The 19,936-nt window shown below is 45.8% G+C and overlaps 3 protein-coding genes across 5 annotated transcripts; 1 reads left to right on the forward strand and 2 right to left on the reverse strand.

The window, feature by feature from the left end:
* Window positions 1–437: 437 nt before the first annotated feature.
* Window positions 438–2,353, reverse strand: her13 (hairy-related 13). 2 transcript variants are annotated; one of them, XM_060075983.1, is made up of 4 exons: window positions 1,960–2,353; window positions 1,759–1,845; window positions 1,536–1,611; window positions 438–1,450 (listed from the first exon to the last, which is right to left on the reverse strand). In XM_060075983.1, the coding sequence occupies exons 1-4, from the start codon at window positions 2,047–2,049 to the stop codon at window positions 921–923; spliced, it is 783 nt and encodes a 260-aa protein (XP_059931966.1). In that variant the 5' UTR covers window positions 2,050–2,353; the 3' UTR covers window positions 438–920. The 2 variants fall into 2 exon arrangements, with proteins under 2 accessions (XP_059931966.1, XP_059931964.1); XM_060075981.1 differs by having other exon boundaries at window positions 1,536–1,617; window positions 1,960–2,351.
* A 1,850-nt stretch (window positions 2,354–4,203) lies between these two features.
* On the reverse strand, window positions 4,204–6,000 carry her8.2 (hairy-related 8.2). The gene is made up of 4 exons (XM_060075915.1): window positions 5,670–6,000; window positions 5,434–5,529; window positions 5,252–5,330; window positions 4,204–4,933 (listed from the first exon to the last, which is right to left on the reverse strand). Exons 1-4 carry the CDS (start codon window positions 5,730–5,732, stop codon window positions 4,590–4,592), a joined length of 582 nt encoding a protein of 193 aa, XP_059931898.1. The 5' UTR covers window positions 5,733–6,000; the 3' UTR covers window positions 4,204–4,589.
* Window positions 6,001–9,020: 3,020 nt separating this feature from the next.
* On the forward strand, window positions 9,021–18,929 carry cab39 (calcium binding protein 39). 2 transcript variants are annotated; one of them, XM_060075988.1, is made up of 9 exons: window positions 9,021–9,210; window positions 12,428–12,585; window positions 13,380–13,544; window positions 14,586–14,704; window positions 15,176–15,344; window positions 15,679–15,738; window positions 16,370–16,435; window positions 16,848–16,991; window positions 18,388–18,929. In XM_060075988.1, the coding sequence occupies exons 2-9, from the start codon at window positions 12,472–12,474 to the stop codon at window positions 18,574–18,576; spliced, it is 1,026 nt and encodes a 341-aa protein (XP_059931971.1). In that variant the 5' UTR covers window positions 9,021–9,210; window positions 12,428–12,471; the 3' UTR covers window positions 18,577–18,929. The 2 variants fall into 2 exon arrangements, with proteins under 2 accessions (XP_059931971.1, XP_059931972.1); XM_060075989.1 differs by lacking the exon at window positions 9,021–9,210 and adding an exon at window positions 12,170–12,329.
* The last annotated feature ends 1,007 nt before the right edge of the window (window positions 18,930–19,936 follow it).

Genomic DNA, 19,936 nt, shown 5'->3' on the forward strand with positions numbered 1-19,936 from the left:
ACAATGCAACCATTGCATATTTTTAACAGCCGTCTTCATATCGATAAAGTGTGGTCTGCGACAGATTTATGAAAGACAACATTTCAGACTTTTGAAGTCATGCGCTTTCGAAAAATCAGTCTATAGGCCTACGGCCTCAAGGCAGCGCGTTGTTATTGTTTGCGTCTGGCCTATTTTTACTGTTCACTGGGAGGGCTGTTCGGACACCATTTGGGTCCAGACAGGATCTGAAGCCACTTTGATGCGGATGTTATTTGCATCGGAGGTGTGAGCTGTGTCGCCGACTGGGGCAGTCCGAGGTGTGACATCATCCCTTTCATGTGCCAGCTTCCGTGACTTTAAACGTGGGATCCACACTTAGGACCGATGCAGTCTATGGCCTATAGGAGAACCCACCATGGTCATGTCTGAAGCTTCCCAGCATAACTTGACAACCGTTGTTTCATACTTATTTATTATTTTATTTATGAGATTCAAACACGGAATTATAGCAAAAGCTTTCTAAACATCATTACATCATCCACTTATTCTGACGGAGGCTAACCCCAAAATCAAATTACATGCCTCATGACACAGGACTACATTTGGAATAATACAACAAAAATAATTATATTAATCGCAGAAAAGGGCCGAACGTGTCGGTATCTAAAGAGCTTGGTCCTCACACGCGTCCTTTATTATACACTCCATTATATACAAAGATGGGCTGCCCTTCCGGTTCTTCTTTTTATTCCCTGGTCCACGTCTGTAGCGGTAAGTGAATCTCCGGTCTGAAGGGTGAAACAAGAAATTCTCAGCCTTGTTGTCAGGTGTACGGTCTTAATAACTCACAACGATACGAGCAGGGCCTATTGGCACACAAACGTCCCACACTGAGGGCCCAGTGCCACGGGGACCCCCACTGTGTCCCCCTCTCTCCCCTACCACGGCCTCCACATGGACTGAGAGTAGAGGACAGTGGGGGGCATGCCGGTGGGTGTGCTGGTGGCCTCGCGGGTATCCAGCCCCTGCCCCTCGGAGCTCTGGTTGTGCTCGCTGTCCGTGTCGTCCAGGTCCGAGCACAAGTCCGAGCACAGGTCCTCACTGGACGCACTGGAGGGGGCCGGGGAGAGGGCCATGCTGGATATACTCCTTCCCCCGGGCGAGGCGAGGCTGGCGCAGAGCGCGTCGCCCGCGTTCTGCCAAGTGCTGCCGTTGTGACCACCACCAGTAGTAGTAGCAGTGGTATTGGTGGTCGTGGTAGTGGTCGTGTCTGTGATTAAATCCATGAGCACGTCCGTGAAGTGGTCCTCGTTCAGGGGCATGCACTCCAGCAGATGGTTGAGCAGCTCGGCCGCCACCGTCGCGTCGATGCCGGGGCAGTTGGACACGAACATGTGCACCTCGTGCATGCACTGGATGTACCCGGCGGCGAACCGTTCGCTGGCCTCCCGGTTCAGCGTGTCGGTCTCTGTTTGTGCAAAAAGGAAGAGGGGAGCTTTAGAAGGGGTGATGGAGGGTCCAGCTATTTGGATAGAGGGGTGGGGTGTGCTGACCTTGCGTTCGGTTCTGCAGAATGTCCTCAACCTTTTTCACTGTCATCTCCAGCACCTCTGCGTTCTCCATCTTGGACTGAAACTTAAAAAGAGAGAGAGAACAAGAGACCATGGGCACAGGGTGTTTAGAACAGAAACCGGTCTGATGTGTTCATGAACGTGTCGCAGTCGAGCCGGTATAGCAGTCACAGGTGAGCGCGTAATGAACCACGGGGCTACTCACGTCCGCGTCCGCCAGCAGGTTCCGAAGCTCCTGCAGACTCTCATTGATGCGAGCACGCCTCTTCTTCTCCACTAAGGGCTTCCTCGTCTGTAAGAACATGTGAGACGTGTTAAAACAACCGTGGTTATAACCGCGGTTTCCATTGAAGGGTGCTGCAGAAAGTACCACGATGCGTCGCTTACGAGGGCTGAGTCGATTTACCTTTCGGTCTCCTCTCTGTATCCCGTAGTAATCCTCCTCCTCCTCCTCCGTATCCAGTTCGTTTACGCTGGGTCGAGCCGAAGGGGCCATGTTGGTTAGAGCCCGAATTGTGCAAAAAAAATACCGCAGTTGGTTAGATATCCCAGCGCTCTCTGGTTCTCTCCCCGGACTCCAGTGACGGGCAGCTGGCGAATGGAAACCGGTCCGAGGGAATCAATAAACGACAGGCGAGGCGACCTGTGTTTATTGTGCAATCCTAGTGAGACGGGCTGCTGGCCCCGAGTAACTGTTGTTAGTATTTATAGGGGCTTATTAGCATGTGAATGAGGGTCTGGCTGCTCATGCTCGCGAACAACGGAGCGCACATCGCAGCAGCCAATGGGCGAGCAGTCCTTTGTCTGGTCGGGCCCCGCAGCGCCGCCAGCGCCTCGGACCGCGGCTTTAATGAATTATCTTTTGGTTGACGGGGCCGAACGCGCCGGTTTTTCCTCTTTCAGATAGATAGATGGATAGATAGATCATAACTTTATTAAACGCCCGGAGGGGACATTCCTTACAAAAGCCCAGCAGAAGTGGAAAACACGGGATAAGATACAATACAATAAAGAATTGTATCTCATAGTATCTAATTTTTTGTAACACTTTTGGGAAAGGCTTCCATCATAGCCTACATGACTCGCTGAGATTGTATTGTAGGTTATAGACCATTTGGACTGACTTCAACGTCTGCTTATGTAGAATAGCAGGTTTACAAGGTAAGTATTTTACTTAGTTTTCTATTTTCCCGACTTCTTTATGACTATCGGTGTTCACTTTATAGCCCACTTTCAATATTCATTATAAACAAAGCGGGGTATAATGTGACAAATATATATAGAGCTTATGCTGTTACATGTTGCAGAGGAACACACACACACACACACACACACACACACACACACACACACACACACACACACACACACACACACACACACACACACACACACAATCAATAAATAGAATTACAGATAATTTTTTTTATTATTATTTTATTTCGAGGCATTTTGTCCGAAGTTCTGGTGATTTACCCGTGCCTGGCGGATGTAACGCGATGCCTCCAGTCGGCAGCTGCTGGCGGCAGCCCCCTTGGCCCAAACTGAATCAGCCGGGGAATTAAGAGCCCTCCTCCAAAGAAAGCGACAGGTGTTGCCTGCGCCTCGTTTGTTCTCCCCGTTTTCTGTGACTTCGGATTTGCGTTCCTGCAGGCCTCCCCGATATCCCCCATATCCAAAGGAAAGATATCTCGCTCTTAGTTATTTTTCATTGATAAATAAAGATTCTGATTCTGATGGATTTAGATTGTGCTTTTGTGCGCAATATCTGCTCATTTTGAGCATGCGTGCTTTGCTCTGAACGTGTTGTGTTCATCGCATTGTGATGCAAATCAATCTAGCGTATAGCTTCACTAGGACATTATTGTTGCTTATGACTACTGCATGACTCCTATGTCAGGTTGCAAACACGAGAAGATGCACTATATGTTGCAATTTTACGCACAATCTTTCCGCACAGGCATGGGCGTATGAGGGAGAGTATAATAACTTGTGTGTGTGTGTGTGTGTGTGCGTGTGTGTGTGTGTGTGGGGGGGGGGGGGGGGGGGTGTTGGAACCTAGCCACCGCCATCCTCTGCTCCAGATTTTTAATGGTCTGGACTGTGGAGAGAGCAGCTGCCCCGGCTCGCTTTTGTTCGTCAACTCGCTGAGGGACCAGGCGTCTGTTTCCCTCTCTTCAGTAGCCTATGACTGACTCCATCAGATCGGGCTAGTAATAAAGGGATCGGGCCAGTATTAAGGGCCCACAATGGCGGGAGTGGGGCCACGAGCACAGTGATTATATAGAGGGGTATGAGTAAATTTCAGGCAGAAATGATGCTGTGGCTACTTATTAATATGACCAAAGCCAGTTTATTCTTAATGGGACCTCATATTGCCTTTGATTATCATTTACAGGATCATATCCAAATATGATTTATTTTTCAGCCACAAGCAGCATACTTTCAACTATCAATGGGCCCCTGTATTAGTGGTGTATCATTATTTTATATCTTTAATTATACCAGATATTCTTAAAGAGACGATTGTCCCTCGATAGTATAGCACGTAAGATAGGCCTGCTCTGTTACAGTAGCAGCAAATTGGAAAGTAATGTGAAATGTACAAGTATTCTTCTCTCAATGCTCAGAATAAATGAATACACAAACATAACTGCATACAAGATATATTTTTATTAATATTTGTGTTAAACATACAAATGGTATAGAGGAGGAAGTAAACCAAAAGACAGTGCTGGACAACAGCTCTACGGAGACATTGGTCATCTTATAATATCGAATAAATAAAGTTGTTAACACAATAAATACAAGAGAGATTAATAGGAGCCTTCTATAATGCAGGCTACGGGATATCGACTTCAGATAGGAAGTACTGGAAAGGGTCTTCATCTAGCACACCTAGAATCATAAGTATCGGAACAAAAAGCGCCCCATACATGGTTGTTTTCAGAGTAGCATATCTATAAGATACATAACAGAAGATGCTCTAACAAAAAATGGGAGAATCGACATCGTAGTACAATGGAGTCCACATGTTCACCAGGGCCTCCACATCTCCAGCAGACCCAGGGGACTGTGGTGGCTGGGGCTACTTGGCAACCGCAGCACCCTCTCCTGGGGCCAGGCTATTTGGCCCCCGGCACCCCTGAGGGGTGTGCCGGGGAGCTCTGCCAGGGCGGGCGTGTCTTGTCTTGGGGTGCGCTGTAGGGGGCGCTCGTCGGTGGACCTGGGCAGGGACTTCAGCAGGTGGTTGAGCAGGCGGGAGCCCAGGGCTTTGTCCATCCACTCACAGGTCAGCAGCATGTTGTGGACCTCGTGCATGCACTCGATGTAGCCCGTGCTGTACTTCTGCTGCGCCTCTAGGCCTAACGTGGGATCGGCTGAGGAGAAAGGCGGGCGATGTTTATTACGTGGTTCAACAGCACCCCCTGCTGGTAACAGCAAGAGTAGTGAGAGCAGTGCATTGCTTTTACCAGTTCTCTTTAATTAAACCAAACTGTTGGTAAAACTGCTGTATTGTGCAGGCTCAAAAATTATGTTTATATTTAATTGTGAAATAATCAATGGTTATTAATGATATAATCGTTGGAGAATACATGCCTTCTACTGTTCACAAGTCATCAAGTTGTAGGCCTATGAATATGAAAACACTTGTTGCTGGTGACAACAGTCTGTCCAAGTTGAGTCAAGTTTCTTACCATTGCGTTTGTGACTCTGGATGTTCTGCAGGTGTTTCACGGTCATTTCTAGGATATCTGCTTTCTCAAGTTTCGATTGCTGTTAGACAATAAAAAAGCATTAATTTGTAACCGACTCTGAGGTATCCAACAGTTGGCATTACAATTGAAAACAGCTATAGGCCTAGCTCTAAAATACTTACATCTAGTCTAAACGCTCCGATCACCGTTTCTTTAAGTTGATCCAAACAAGTGTTTATCCTCTCTCTCCTTTTTCTCTCAATAAGTGGCTTCCTTAACTATGTAGAAGAAAAAAACACTGTTAGCACCGCAGAAATAGGATTCCTTTGCGGAAAAACAGGGCAACAAGACGGGAGTACAGCATTAGGGTTATCCATCCAACAACCTTAAACGCGTTAAAGCCTCAACAAAAGTATACCTTTCTTTCCTCCTTAGCACTCGAGTGTCTCCCCACGTTGTGAGCCATAGAGGACGCGGTCATGTTGAGCCCACTGTTGCCTGCCTGAGCGAGTTTCAGAGCGTCTCTAAGGCCCTGCGCGCTGCGTGGCCCTCTTATTTATAGGGCACAATTAGCATGTGAATGGTCCAACTCTTTGGCTTCGGTATTTTCCCACACACAGGGTCGCTCCCAGCGGCCTTCTCCCATCAGTCAAGACTGACAGGTCACTGGCTCTATTCAATAGCAGGCGAAACCAAACTTGAAAAAAAACAACACACACAACGACAGATGTCCTGCTTGAAACCACGCACCCATCCTCCACCACAACACAACTTTCGTTTCCTCTTTTTCCTTTTTTTTTTTGCTGGCCGAATCACGTGACCCAAGGCGCGCCGATTCTCTCGGAGTTGTCATTCCCATGGATGAACAAGGGTGTGCAATTACCGCGCTATGCTCCGGGGAGTCGTCGCCCATTGGCTTTCAATAGGTGGAGGAAACATAAGACCACGTGCAAGGAGGAAACCTTCGGAAACCTTACAAAAAAAACATTGCGCTCTCAAAACCTTGAAGCAGACGAGAAACAGCCTCCCCGTTATAGCGCTGTTCAACTGCTGATCCAAACGAGTTGCACATGGTTTAAGGGGACTTTTTGGTTCAACAACAGACTACTAAAATAACACACATATATATATATATATATATATATATATATATATATATATATATATATATATATATATATGTGTGTGTGTGTATAGATATATATATATATATATATATATATATATATACATATATATATACATATATATATATATATATATATATATATACATATATATATATATATATATATATATATATATATATATATATATATATATGCATATATAGCCTCTATATTTTTGTGTAATTTTATGAAATAACAAATATGAAAAAGAAAATAGGCCTCTTTACGTAAACTTGCCCAAAGATTAGAATCAATAAATAGGATTATTTTTCAGTCCATGCATATCATTTGTTGATATGCATGCATCGTGTGTGATTGTGAATCGCCCTCTTTCCTATCGTTTCCGAGAGGAGAAAAGACAATTTTTTTTCTTGAAGGTATTTTTTTAGGCACAGGCACTACACAGGTTAAATAAGAAGTCTTTGATCATCTTTGTGAAATGACCAACATCTGTGGTCGACGACGGCGCACGGCCAAGTGAGCAGATGTCGGCGTGACCAGATGTCCCCGAGCGGCGGCTCGCGCTCTGCTGCGCCTCTGTGTGGAGCCACGCGACCGCCGGGCGAACGCCAGGTCGTGGGAAACACAGCCGAACAATGCTGGCTATTCAAGCGGTCCTAATCACCATGAAGAGAGTAGGCCTAATAACCCCTAGAAAAAGTGGACTGTCCGGTCGGGAGAAGCTGGCTAGAGCAGTCCAAAAATAAATAATAAAGAAATAAAGAATTTATATTTATATAGGCTAACCCTTTAAATAATAACAATAATAAAAGATAAAGTTGGATAACCGACCAAACAGAATTCTTCTGTTCTACATAATCATTAGAGCCCGAACCAAACCATTTGACAACATCACTAAAGCAACAGGTGCCTTTGTGCCCGGTGCTTGTTGGCCGAGAGTCACACCCTCTGATCGGGAGTTGAATGGGTATAACCAGAGACATAGGTTTTCTGGGTCTGAACAACACTCGCGGGGGATGGGCCGAAGACATACGGGCATCTGGCACGCGACCAACATACTCTTATCTCTCAGGGATTTCCCAGAGAAAACATTTAAGAAGCTTGAAATGTAACTGAATTGAATATTTACAAGCAGCAGCACTGGAAACGTGATATCTGACAAATGAGACTAAATGTGTTAAGTAATCAATTAAACAATTAAAACGAGGTTTACAAAGTAGGCTGCCAAATCTTGAAAGCAGTGTTCTTAGTTTAATTAAAAAAACTAGATAAAATTCATAGCACACATTTGAGTTTGCTTCCACAACCCCCCCCCCCCCCCCCCCCCCCCCTCTCTCTCTCTCTCTCTCTCTCTCTCTCTCTCTCTCTCTCTCTCTCTCTCTCTCTCTCTCTCTCTCTCTCTCTCTATTTAATCCACATTAAATGGTTGTACATATATTTCAAATTTTTTCTTGTTGGAATTGAGGGTGAAGAAACTGTTATATTCACATATCTTCTATATTTGTGATATTTCTACCAAATAGGTCATACCGTGGGAATTTAATTCTCACTCTAACATGTTTGATACATTTTCAAGAAAGACGCACATATGCATCCACACACACGTGTGTGCACGCACACACACACACACACACACACACACACACACACACACACACACACACACACACACACACACACACATGCACACACATGCACACAAACGGCACTGTGTGCTGGAGGCATCTGCACAGTGCACACCATAGTCACCAGAGGAAGCTGGCACAGTGCAGATTCACCAGCACAGGAAGTGTCTGAAGAGGGCCCAGGAAGACCGGGACAAAGGTGTCCGCACTGCTGTATGTCATGTTCACAGGCTCCCCCGCCCACACCTCCTCTATGAACGGTCAGACTCCGGTGCATAGGAAGGATCTTCTACATCCCTGACCACATGTTCCTGCACTGTCAGTGTTGCCAGATTGGGCCTGATTTCCCGCCCAATCTGTTCCACAGTGTGGTCATTATACCTTCAGTTCCAAAGACTAGTCCTGCAAAATGGATTTGGATTTCAGACCTCTTGTTTTTGATCTTAGGACATTGGTTCTGTGGGTTGCTGGTACACTGATCTGGCACAGATGTGGTGTGCTCTTTCTACTTCTGGCTCTGCCACTCTTTATCTCCACCTTTCATGGCTCTTTTTCTCCAGAGTAAATTGGACTTGTAATTGACTTTCACATACCACCAGTTAGGCTGTTTTCAAGAGGAACAGCAAGTCTGAGGTCATGTCTCTCTTTCTTGACAGGGACAAAACACATTATTTCTATATTTGTGAGATTTCTACCAAGAACCACAACTTGTGGTTTAGGTTTAGACTACACTACAACATGCATGATTCATTCACAAGCAAGACAACACACACACACACACACACACACACACACACACACACACACACACACACACACACACACACACACACACACACACACACACACACACACACACACACACACACACACACACGTTATGTATTCACGTCAGCAAATCTAATATTGTGGTATCACGGGGTGAGAACGCCCTCGTGTGGCCGTGGGCTGCTCGGTCTGAGCAGATCCAGTATTGTGACCATATTGCCTCACGACCAGAGGGGGCGTCCTTTCTAACTGGAATGACAACCACCTTGCTACTAGCATAGCAGTCGGATCCAGAGAAAGAACTGGGAAACAGTGGCCACACGATCACAAACAAGGGGAGGTGACCAATAAGGGAAACAAAGGAGATTATTTTGTAACGCTTCGGAGCACTTGATCCTCATTTTGCACCCCGTTACAGGCAGACCAAGCTCAGAAGGTATGTCATTTTACTCTGGATCAGGTATGACTGCCATGGTGCCTCCACCGACACAACGCTACAGTTGCTGTACTACTGCTAGCCAAGTCGGCTAGCTAGCCACCTTCGACTAGCACACCAAAATAGCTTTGATTATATCAGAAATCATGCTTCATCTTTAGCTCCTAAACCTAGAATACGTCTCCCAGTACAGCCCTGCTAGGACGGGAGCTGCTGCTGGGAGGCGACCAGCGGTGGGTTAATGGCTCGTATCCACGAGGAGCCACCAGCCGTGAGAGACTCTTTTAGCAGAGCTAGCATAGCTTAGCGTAGCTAAGTCAATGCTTACTCCATAATTATTCGCTCTGGTGTTTTCATCTGAACTTAATGGCTAACATTAGCCCCAGTGGCCCTCTGATGCCAGCAGGCCTCGGAGGGCCTTACGTGGGGCTCACTGGGGGCTAGTGTGCATTTGCTTCCTTCAAAGGGGTCCTTATCGGACAGTGTGTGTGTGTGTGTGTGTGTGTGTGTGTGTGTGTGTGTGTGTGTGTGTGTGTGTGTGTGTGTGTGTGTGTGTGTGTGTGTGTGTGTGTGTGTGTGTGTGTGTGTGTGTGTGTGTGTGTGTGTGTGTGTGTGTGTGTGTGTGTGTGTGTGTGTGTGTGTGTGTGTGTGTGTGTGTGTGTGTGTGTGTGTGTGCGCGCGCGCGCTCCCGTGCTTTTACAAGCACGGGTCGAGCCAGCAGCATCAGTGTTTGGGGGACACTGATTGAAATATAACAGGCTGGGGATCAGGCACAAGAATAGCCCTCCGGATGCCAGTAGGCAGTACAGTACAGCATCTGTTTTGGCTTGATACTAATTAAGTATACGTTGTTTTTGATTTGAGTGTCTCGATGTCACGGAGCCGTTGTAATGGGGCATGTGGCTCAGGAGGGAGAGCGCGGGTTGGCTTGTAACCGGAAGGTTGCTGGTTCGATCCTCGGCTCCGACACTCCTAGTGTCGAGGCGTCCCTGTGCAAGACGCCTCACCCTCCCGAAGAGCTTGCTGTCGCCTTACACGATTGACACCGCTGTGTGCATGTGAGGCAATATTGTACAGCGCTTTTAGTGCCCACTGGTTAGAGAAGCGCTATATAAATGCAGTCCATTTTACGAGGCTGAGAGTTAAAAGGATCCCAAACTGAGTGGCGTGGTGCTCGCAGCAGGGGCGGTGCTGTGTCTCTTTCCACTCCGTGGTGGCCAGCTCATGACTCTGTCGGGTTGCAACATGTTTTTTAGTAATATGTTATGCAATGGTTAAATTTAGTTTTGAAGTCAAGGTATTATATAATAGTCTTATTCACAACCCAGACTTATTCATGACATAGGGTCGCCAGAGATCACGTCGTCGTTGTGCTGTATGTATTTTCCGTATATTCAGATTCAATGATTGCTAGATCTGGTGGATTGTGTTGGCTGGCTGGTCTTGAACCTGACCATACGTCGTGCCCTCCCTGGCTACGTCATTGATACCCAAACGGGTCATGAGCAAGAGAAGCGGCGTGGCTCCCTGCCTGCAGGATACATTAACAGGCATTGTGTAGAAGGGGTATTTGGCCACCTGGAGAAGTTTAAAGGTAGCCTGGTCCTACCAGACTCTTGTACTTCATTTCATTTGCACTGAGTCTGGACCCACTCAATTGACTAACGTTAACTCACTTGAAGGCGAGTGTCTGTTGAAGTTTAAAACTATTGGATCTACCCAGTGCAACTCTGGATGTGCCATAACCAATTGCTAACGTTTGGTCGTGACGTATGTCATGCGCCGGGACCGGCCGGGAATCATGTTGCGCGCAGGCTGTAAACATCCAAACACCTTGCGTGAAGATGTCCGTCCACGAGAGCTGACTTTAACGTCATTGTTCTCAGCCACTCCCTCTGTGCCCTGATTGGACGCACACATTTTGGATGGAGAAAACCTGCTATACCAAACCCAGACCAGATGTAGTACTGAAGGGAAATTGAGTGGAAGTACTTAGGTGGGCGGAGCCAGGCTAGTTTAAAGGTACTGCGGCCTCACTTTATAGCTTGCTTTTCTTTGAGACCTTTTCTTGGAGAACATTTGCACAATATTTATTTTTGACTTTGATTCCACCATTATCAAGCCCTTTCACCTCTTAAACCTAGCGACAAACTCATAATTTCACCTCGTTCTTGATGACTCTCTGATTAGTCGGAATGGTATTGATAAGATGGCCGCACCCTGGGCCAGAGGGCCTCTGTATCTGCTACTTAACAGATGTGAGAAGGGCCTGCTCTCTGGCCTCTATAGGGCATATGTATGTATACTAGTATGCATGCAAGGTGTCCGATAAGGACCCCTGTGAAGGAAGCAAATGCACCGGGTGGTGTGAGCAGCTGACCGGGACGTCTAGAATAGTAGGCTTATGTTGTGGTGGCCAAAGCCACAAGGACAGATTTTGTATTTGTTTTTGATCCAGAGTCGTGGCTGGACCTTTTAGTTTTGTTTGGAGCAGTCACACACAAAGGGTGTGTTTTTAACAGAGCAGCATGAGCCATGAGTTTATTCATTGAGGGAATTTGTTTACTAAGCTACAATGACGGGAAGAGTCCTGTCCAAAGCAACACACCCATTAGGTCGAGGCCTGTGTGACTCTGAACACGGGGTAGTTTATCATTAACTAACAACGAGCAGTCGGCTCTGAACTGTTGCTCAACACACTGAGCCTCTTTGAAAAGCTTGTTGTGGTTTGCCTGATAATCACTCAAACACAGGAATAGATTCATACCCTTTAAAGCAAATTAACCACCACCTGGCTACCAAGCTTTTTCTAATGACACTAGTTTTTGTATATTGATTTAAAATCAAATGGTTTTCAATCATGCCTAGGCTTATTAATGGATATCCTGTCTGGACATGTCATTGTTTATCTCTGAAACATGACGTTGCTCCCTAACATGAGTCACTGCCTTTTTATTTGGTCATCACCTGACTGTGTGTTCGGTCCCCCGTCACGGCAGAAACCCGTTCAAAACAATTCTTGTCTATTCACAGTCTTCATGGAACAGCACTGGCGATAGGCCGCTGGATAGTTGGCAATTACCATTACTCTGTGTTCATATCACTGGACTCATTCTCTAGTCAGTTACTCTTATTTTGTTCCCTCTTAATCTCCAGGTGATTTGATTGGGGTTTTCAAACTATTTATATATTTTCTGCGTCTCCGTCACGTCCTCAGCTGGACAGTGCGCTGCGCCTGGTTGCCCCTGGTTACCCTCCACCATGCCTTTCCCCTTCGGCAAGTCCCACAAGTCGCCTGCGGACATCGTGAAGAACCTGAAGGACAGCATGGCGGTGCTGGAGAAGCACGACATCTCAGACAAGAAAGCCGAGAAGGTAGACTACCATCTTTTGTTGCATATCAATTGAGTTTGATCTGTTAATGGGAGCGGGGAGAACGTGTGTGTGTGTGTGTGTGTGTGTGTGTGTGTGTGTGTGTGTGTGTGTGTGTGTGTGTGTGTGTGTGTGTGTGTGTGTGTGTGTGTGTGTGTGTGTGTGTGTGTGTGTGTGTGTGTGTGTGTGTGTGTGTGTGTGTGTGTGTGTGTGTGTGTTAGGGCTGGCCGATTAATCTAATTTTGAATTCGATTTTAGCGTGAAACATAATCAAGTTTTTCAATTTTTTCATTTCTTTCAATTTTTATTATTTTATTTAATGTTGTATAGAAAGAGCAGAACGGCAGGATATAATTTAGATTGGAACATTTTCTTTTTAAACATTTTGTGTATTTCTTTAAGGAGAAATTTCAAAGCTCTCAGTTACAAAGTTTTGTTTGGGAGAGACATGCTGAATAAATACATGATTTCAAACTCAAAAATAATCGTTTGAATAATCGTGATTTCAATATTGACCAAAATAATAGTGATTATGATTTTTCCCATTATCGAGCAGCCCTCGTGTGTATTTGTATGTATATTTGTTGTCTGGCCTGGTTTGTTTCCGCATGTGTTCTCACAAATGTAAATCAATGTTTTATTGACCAAGTGCTGGAAAATGAATTCCCATTTAATTTGAAGAGCTTCACTCAAGGACCACTTAGTAGTTTTTATGGCACCGTTTAGAACAATCTGTGTGCGTCCACTGCGTCTTTGTCGATCAACCTGTTTCGTCCCTCCGTCGTCCTCGCCCCCAGGCCACGGAGGAGGTGTCCAAGAGCCTGGTGGCCATGAAGGAGATCCTGTACGGCACCAATGAGAAGGAGCCCCAGACAGAGGCGGTGGCCCAGCTGGCCCAGGAGCTGTACAACAGCGGGCTGCTCAGCACCCTCATCGCTGACCTGCAGCTCATCGACTTTGAGGTGAGAGGAGACAAACGCAAATCCTGATTATTTAAGGACCTCCACTCCTCGTAAGCGGCCCTCGTGGCCCCCCACCAGCACAGATCCACCGCCATCCTCTTTTTGAGGGAGAGCCTAGATAATACTATAATGTTAACTCTGATTTCAAGAGAAGTATCTAGGGAGTTCCAGTAAATCAACTTGTAGTCTAGAGTCCCAGATTGTAGTGCCTTTTGACATGCAGACATTATACATAAAAATGTTTTAAAGAATACAGATACAACTATTCAACCGGTACAGATATTGCTGAAAGATAATGTTGCATACCATGTTGGTTTGAGGCTCTGCCCCGCCGTCTCTCGACGAGAACAGGTGGAGTAAACGTAACCTGTCGAGGCAAATGCACACATAGTTTGTGGAAGCGGGGCGGGGCACACTGCTCCCTCAAGCTTGGGCCCCGCGTTGCGTGCATCCGCGCGCGTTCGCCCTCATCACAATATACAGGCAGGGTGCTGGCGGCCACTGCGGCCGTTCCTGACTCACCCCGTGATGACATGACTCACTGTGTTGTGAGAGAGGAGCTCTTCTCCTTTCCTCCTCGGGCTGCTTGGAGGGAAGAACATGCATGGAAGAGGTGTGTGTGTGTGTGTGTGTGTGTGTGTGTGTGTGTGTGTGTGTGTGTGTGTGTGTGTGTGTGTGTGTGTGTGTGTGTGTGTGTGTGTGTGTGTGTGTGTGTGTGTGTGTGTGTGTGTGTGTGTGTGTGTGTGTGTGTGTGTGTGTGGTCCTTTGATGGGGCCAATGGGTTGTCCTCGTCAGCAAGAACCCATCAGTAGAAGACCCTGGTCTTTCCTCCTCCCGCTCTCTTCACATACTGCATTTATAAGCAGCTCTCAATTCTCCATGAGGAACGGAAGTTTTGATTTCCATTATTAATATTGGTTGATGATTTTGTTGATTTTGTATTGGAAACTACAACTTTTCCAACTTGGCCCTACTTTCAGCCTCAAGTCCTGCTGGCAGCACCAACCGTTCTCCCTAACGCTGTGTGTTTTCACCCCACAGGGTAAGAAGGACGTGGCTCAGATCTTCAACAACATCCTGAGGCGCCAGATCGGCACTCGGACGCCCACCGTGGAGTACCTCTGCACCCAGCAGAACATCCTCTTCATGCTGCTCAAGGGGTCAGGGGAAACACATAGACAAACAGACACATGCAGACCCCCGATACAGACACACACAGACACACACAAAGACACACACGTTCACGTTCAATATACGGCACTCAGAGAGAGACGTTTAATATACAACAACACACACAGACACAGACGTTCAATATAAAACCACATACACAGACAGACTTTCAATATAGAACAACATACACAGACAGACGTACAATAACACACACACACAGACATTCAATATAGAACAAAACCTTTCCTAAGACGCTCAATTAGGATTTACATACCAAAACCACATTGAGTTAGAGCACATTCACTTGTGTTCATTCATGAGATCGTTTTCCCTGAACTCAAAGCCACAGTTAACAAGATCCTAGGAAGAGATTGTACGCATCGCTCAGATTTGGTCAGTTTGTTTGTGGCACTGTTTGACGTTTAGTGGTAACCCTCTGATGGCCTGTGTGTCGCGCTCAGGTACGAGTCCCCGGAGATCGCCCTGAACTGCGGCATCATGCTGAGGGAGTGCGTGCGGCACGAGCCGCTGGCCAAGATCACGCTGTGGTCGGAGCAGTTCTACGACTTCTTCAGATACGTGGAGATGTCCACGTTCGACATCGCCTCAGACGCATTCGCCACTTTCAAAGTGAGTTGGGTGCCGATCGTACCCGGATTATCAGACGATGGACACAGTTTCCTGCTATTGAAGCTGTTGTGGAAAAAATGGTCGAAAAATATCAACAACAGGCCACATGGTCACTTGCAGACTTGTTATCCGCTGTGTGATTGATTTGCGTCGACGCCGACAGGCCCATTGTATGGAAATGGCTTGCATGAAACCAACTGCAGACTGAATTATAAAGTGAAACCAAATAGAAATACGGGATTGTTTCAAATCCAATGAGTACCTGACCAACTGTCACATTCACTAATTGCATTATCAATGTCTTTATACTTATTGAGATGAATTTTCTTACCAGGACCTACTCACGAGACACAAGCTACTAAGCGCCGAGTTCCTGGAGCAACATTACGACAAGGTAAGTCCATAGCACCCATTGCATGGAAACCTAATGAGCTGCGTTACCGTAAGGCCATTTATTGATTGTACACTTCATACGTTAGTAACAGTATGGGAATGAAAAGCTTCAAAATGTATACTGGCCCAAAGATAATTTACCACGGCCTTACTCAAAGTTGTAATTATCAGCGTTGGAGCATTTAACCAAAGACTTTTGGTTCTTGACATGTTTAATCATAATTAATTGAATCAAACTCTCCCCTGCTGACAGCCATCCATGCACAACACTATCTGGCACTAACTGCCAATGACAAGCCACCAACTAATGGAAATTCAGACGTTTACTGAGCTCAGATCGAGTTTATTTTGTGTCTCTGTTTTTTGTCAAAATGCCACCGTGCCAGTCTCAGCTTGTGGTGTCCCAGTAATCCAAGTCTCCTGCCTGGGCGACATCAAACAGGCGTTTGTAGAGTGCATCACTTTTGGTTTCTGAGCACCGTCTGTGTGGGAAGAGCTCTCATTATCTTGTCAGCGTGTTTTCTAAACAAGACGCGCAGCACTTGGCACATTTTCAGAAGACTCTTTAACTCACCACCCCCACAGTCTTCCTCTTCTCCACCTCTGATTATGTCTCTCCTTCTCTGCTCCAGTTTTTCAGCGAATACGAGAAGTTGCTCCACTCTGAAAACTATGTGACCAAAAGGCAATCTCTCAAGGTAAGGGCCGTGGCCGTAGTTGGAAGGCCTCGGTGTACGGGGTGCCGATCTCTTTAAGGAGCTATTTATGGAAGGCGGGGGCGTCTCTCACAGTATTGGGTTTCTAAAACATAACAAGAAACACCACCATGGTCTTAGTAGTGTGGCGCCCTTTTCTGTTTGGTATACAACTTGTAGTGTTATTCAGGTTTGGACATTTTTTCTCTTGCACATGTCATATTTCTCAGAGATAAAATTACATTTTTTGATTTGTTCATTTGAATGGTTTTTCATTCTTTCTAAATCGTAAAATTCTGGTACAAACATGTACGGTCCCTGAAAAATAGCTGTGTTGTTTAACTGAAGTTATGACGCAAAAGGATGGAAAGCCGACAACGGTTCAAGTCTCTCTCTCTCTGCTTGGTTGCCAAAGCTACTTGGGGAGCTGCTTCTCGACCGGCACAACTTCACCATCATGACGAAATACATCAGCAAGCCGGAGAACCTCAAGCTCATGATGAACCTCCTGCGAGACAAGAGCCGCAACATCCAGTTCGAAGCCTTCCACGTCTTCAAGGTAAGAGTCGCTGAGCGCTGCGATCAAACCTCTGGGACCAAAGACAAGTAAGTCAGGTGATGAAACCTGGCGTATTCTGTGACATCACCTGGCCTGATCCGCCCATCGCAAAGGCAATTACGCATGATTCTCCGGAGAGTTAGCTTGTTCCTTAAAGGAGAAATCCGATGTAAAATGCATCTGGGATATGTTTTAATATGATAACGAGTTGGGATGCTCGTTTTGGAGCAAAAAAGCATGTGGACGCATTCTTAAGTTGGCTTTTTTTAGCCGATTCTACCAAACGCTATAAACTTGGAACGATGGGGGTATGTGTTATGGTAAAAAACTAAATCTACATATTGAGTCTTAAGGACAAGATGGTGTCGACTAGGGATCGACCGATACCGATTTTTTTAGGGCCGATACGATACCGATATTTTTTCCTCAGCCTTAGCCGATACGCCGATACCGATTTTCTTGAGCCGATTATTATTATTATTATTATTTTTTTTTTTTTAAAGGAACATTTATTGAACTTCAATATAAAAAACAATATTTAACAAATAGTAAAAACAGGTGAAGTAGAACAAGTAAGAACAAGTAGATGAACAATATTTAACAAATATTAAAAACAGGTGAGGTAGAACAAGTAAAAAAAATAATAATAATCGGCGAAAATCAGCCGCGTATCGGCCGATACGATACACGTAAAAACCGCGAATATCGGCCGATAATATCGGCCGACCGATATATCGGTCGATCCCTAGTGTCGACAGATGATCTACTGATGGTATTGTGTGTATAAAATGACATTTTTAATAAACAATCTGTACACTTACAAAGTTATCATTGCCTTGTTTATATAAGTTAAGACCCTTATTATACTACCAAAGAATTGTCTGGCTACTTCTAGTCTTGTAAGTGATTTAAAATAGCGATTTAGTTTTTACCGTAGCACATGCCCCCATCGTTCCAAGTTTATAGCGTTTTGGTGGAATCTGCCAAAAAAAAGCCAACTTAAGAATGCGTCTACATGCGCTTTTTTGCTACCAAACGAGCATTCCAACTCGTTATCATACTCATAGTATCATAGTTTCCGTTAATAGTCTCTTTTTATTTTTTAAGAAGTCTTAATTAGTCTTGGGCACAGTTTACAATGTCTTGCAATCATACTGGTGTTTCTTTATTTAGTAGACCAATATATTTTCATTACATGTGGATAGGACTACAGCACTGCTAGATTTGTCCATTTGCTTACATATGAACTTTCTCGTGGCACTGTCGATTTGCGATCATTTCTTGTTCATAGGCTTTTGAAAGGTAATTAATGTTCACTTTATAATGAGACGGATCTTAACAAATTCCTAATCAAAACCCCCTGATAAGGACGGCTCCCCTTTGCCTTCCCACCCAGGTGTTTGTGGCCAACCCAAACAAGACGCAGCCCATCCTTGACATCCTGCTGAAGAACCAGACCAAGCTCATCGAGTTCCTCAGCAAGTTCCAGAACGACCGGACGGAGGACGAACAGTTCAACGACGAGAAGACCTACCTGGTCAAACAGATCCGGGACCTGAAGCGGCCCGTCCCCCAGGAGGCCTGAGGGGAGCCCTGGGGGGTGGGCGGCTGAGAGAGTTGAAGGGACCTGCATTCCCCTTGTCATGGGGAATGCAGGAGGGAAGAGCCTCCATGGAGGCCGAATGGACCCGTCAGCCGACACCGCCGCTCCGGTTGTTTCTCGGGAAATACATTTAAGGAAGCAAAAGAAAAAGAAAAGCAGCGCACCCATCACGTGACATCGGGAAAGCTCTTCTGCCTCTCAAGGGACATTTACATTTTTTGTTTCCTTCTATCTTTTGCTATTTTTATTTTCAAATTTTCTTCCTTCCTTCATTCAAAAAAAAAAAGAGAAATAATAGTTGCTGCTGCTTCCTTGCACATTGAGACATGTTTAAAGTATTCCCTGTTTACTAATGACACACACACACACACACACACACACACACACACACAGCATTATGCACATAGTACATGAAAAAGGACTTTGAAGCTTGTGACGGGGTGGGGGGTGACGGTTCTGGCACGCTGAACATTGGGCTGGCTGATGCATGCCGTCTGGATATGTGACAGATCCATGGCTGGGCACCTGCCGCTCGGGAGACGTCCTCCGTGCACGCCCACCGGCCCCGGCTCCTACCCTACGTCCAGTGCCACGGGCTGAGGGGGAGGGGAGAGAGAGAGAAAAAAAAAAAGTGCACGCGCTCTGTACGCCCTCATTCATTTAAGCGGCAGGTCTTTTTGTATGGTATTATAAATTGATTTGGGACGAGGACGGGATCTCAGAAGACGTCTGGCAGCCGGACCACTGGCGTCCCGCCGTGCGCTCGGTTACATTGCAGCACTTCGAGCTCGCGGCGGCGTGGGGTCCAGGGTCAATTTGTACATAGGCCTTTTCTTTTTTTTTTTGCTTTGTAGATTTCCTTTTTGTTTAACCTTGACATATGAATATATATTATATATATATTACCTTAACCATCGTTTTTTTGGTTCTTTGTAATCAAATTACTTTTTAAAAACTTAAAGGAGGCCACAAAGAAAGTCGAATGACATGTTTTTTTGTTCATTCATTTTTTGTTTTGATTTTACTGCTGGTTGGGTTGCTAGCGTGTGTCTTTGTACATAACCTCAAGGTCCACATTTAGCCAAACTAAAGGACACGAATCATTTGTACAGCGGAGGAATGTCGTGGTTTTAGCTCTAATTTTGTTAATCCTCTTTGATTTCTCAACTTTCTCCTTTGAGCGTCCTTCACAGACCACTGCGACGGGGGGGGGGGGGCGTGAGGAAAGGCTGGGCTGTCGAGGGGTGAGGAGGGCAGGGTCCACAGGAGAGCGCTCACTGACACATTAAGCCTGTCGGTGTTCTGTGCACTTCGGAGACGGCGCGTGTCGATTGGTCGACAT

This window comes from Gadus macrocephalus, chromosome 16 (genome assembly GCF_031168955.1).
Source record: "Gadus macrocephalus chromosome 16, ASM3116895v1".
Classification (NCBI taxonomy): domain Eukaryota; kingdom Metazoa; phylum Chordata; class Actinopteri; order Gadiformes; family Gadidae; genus Gadus; species Gadus macrocephalus.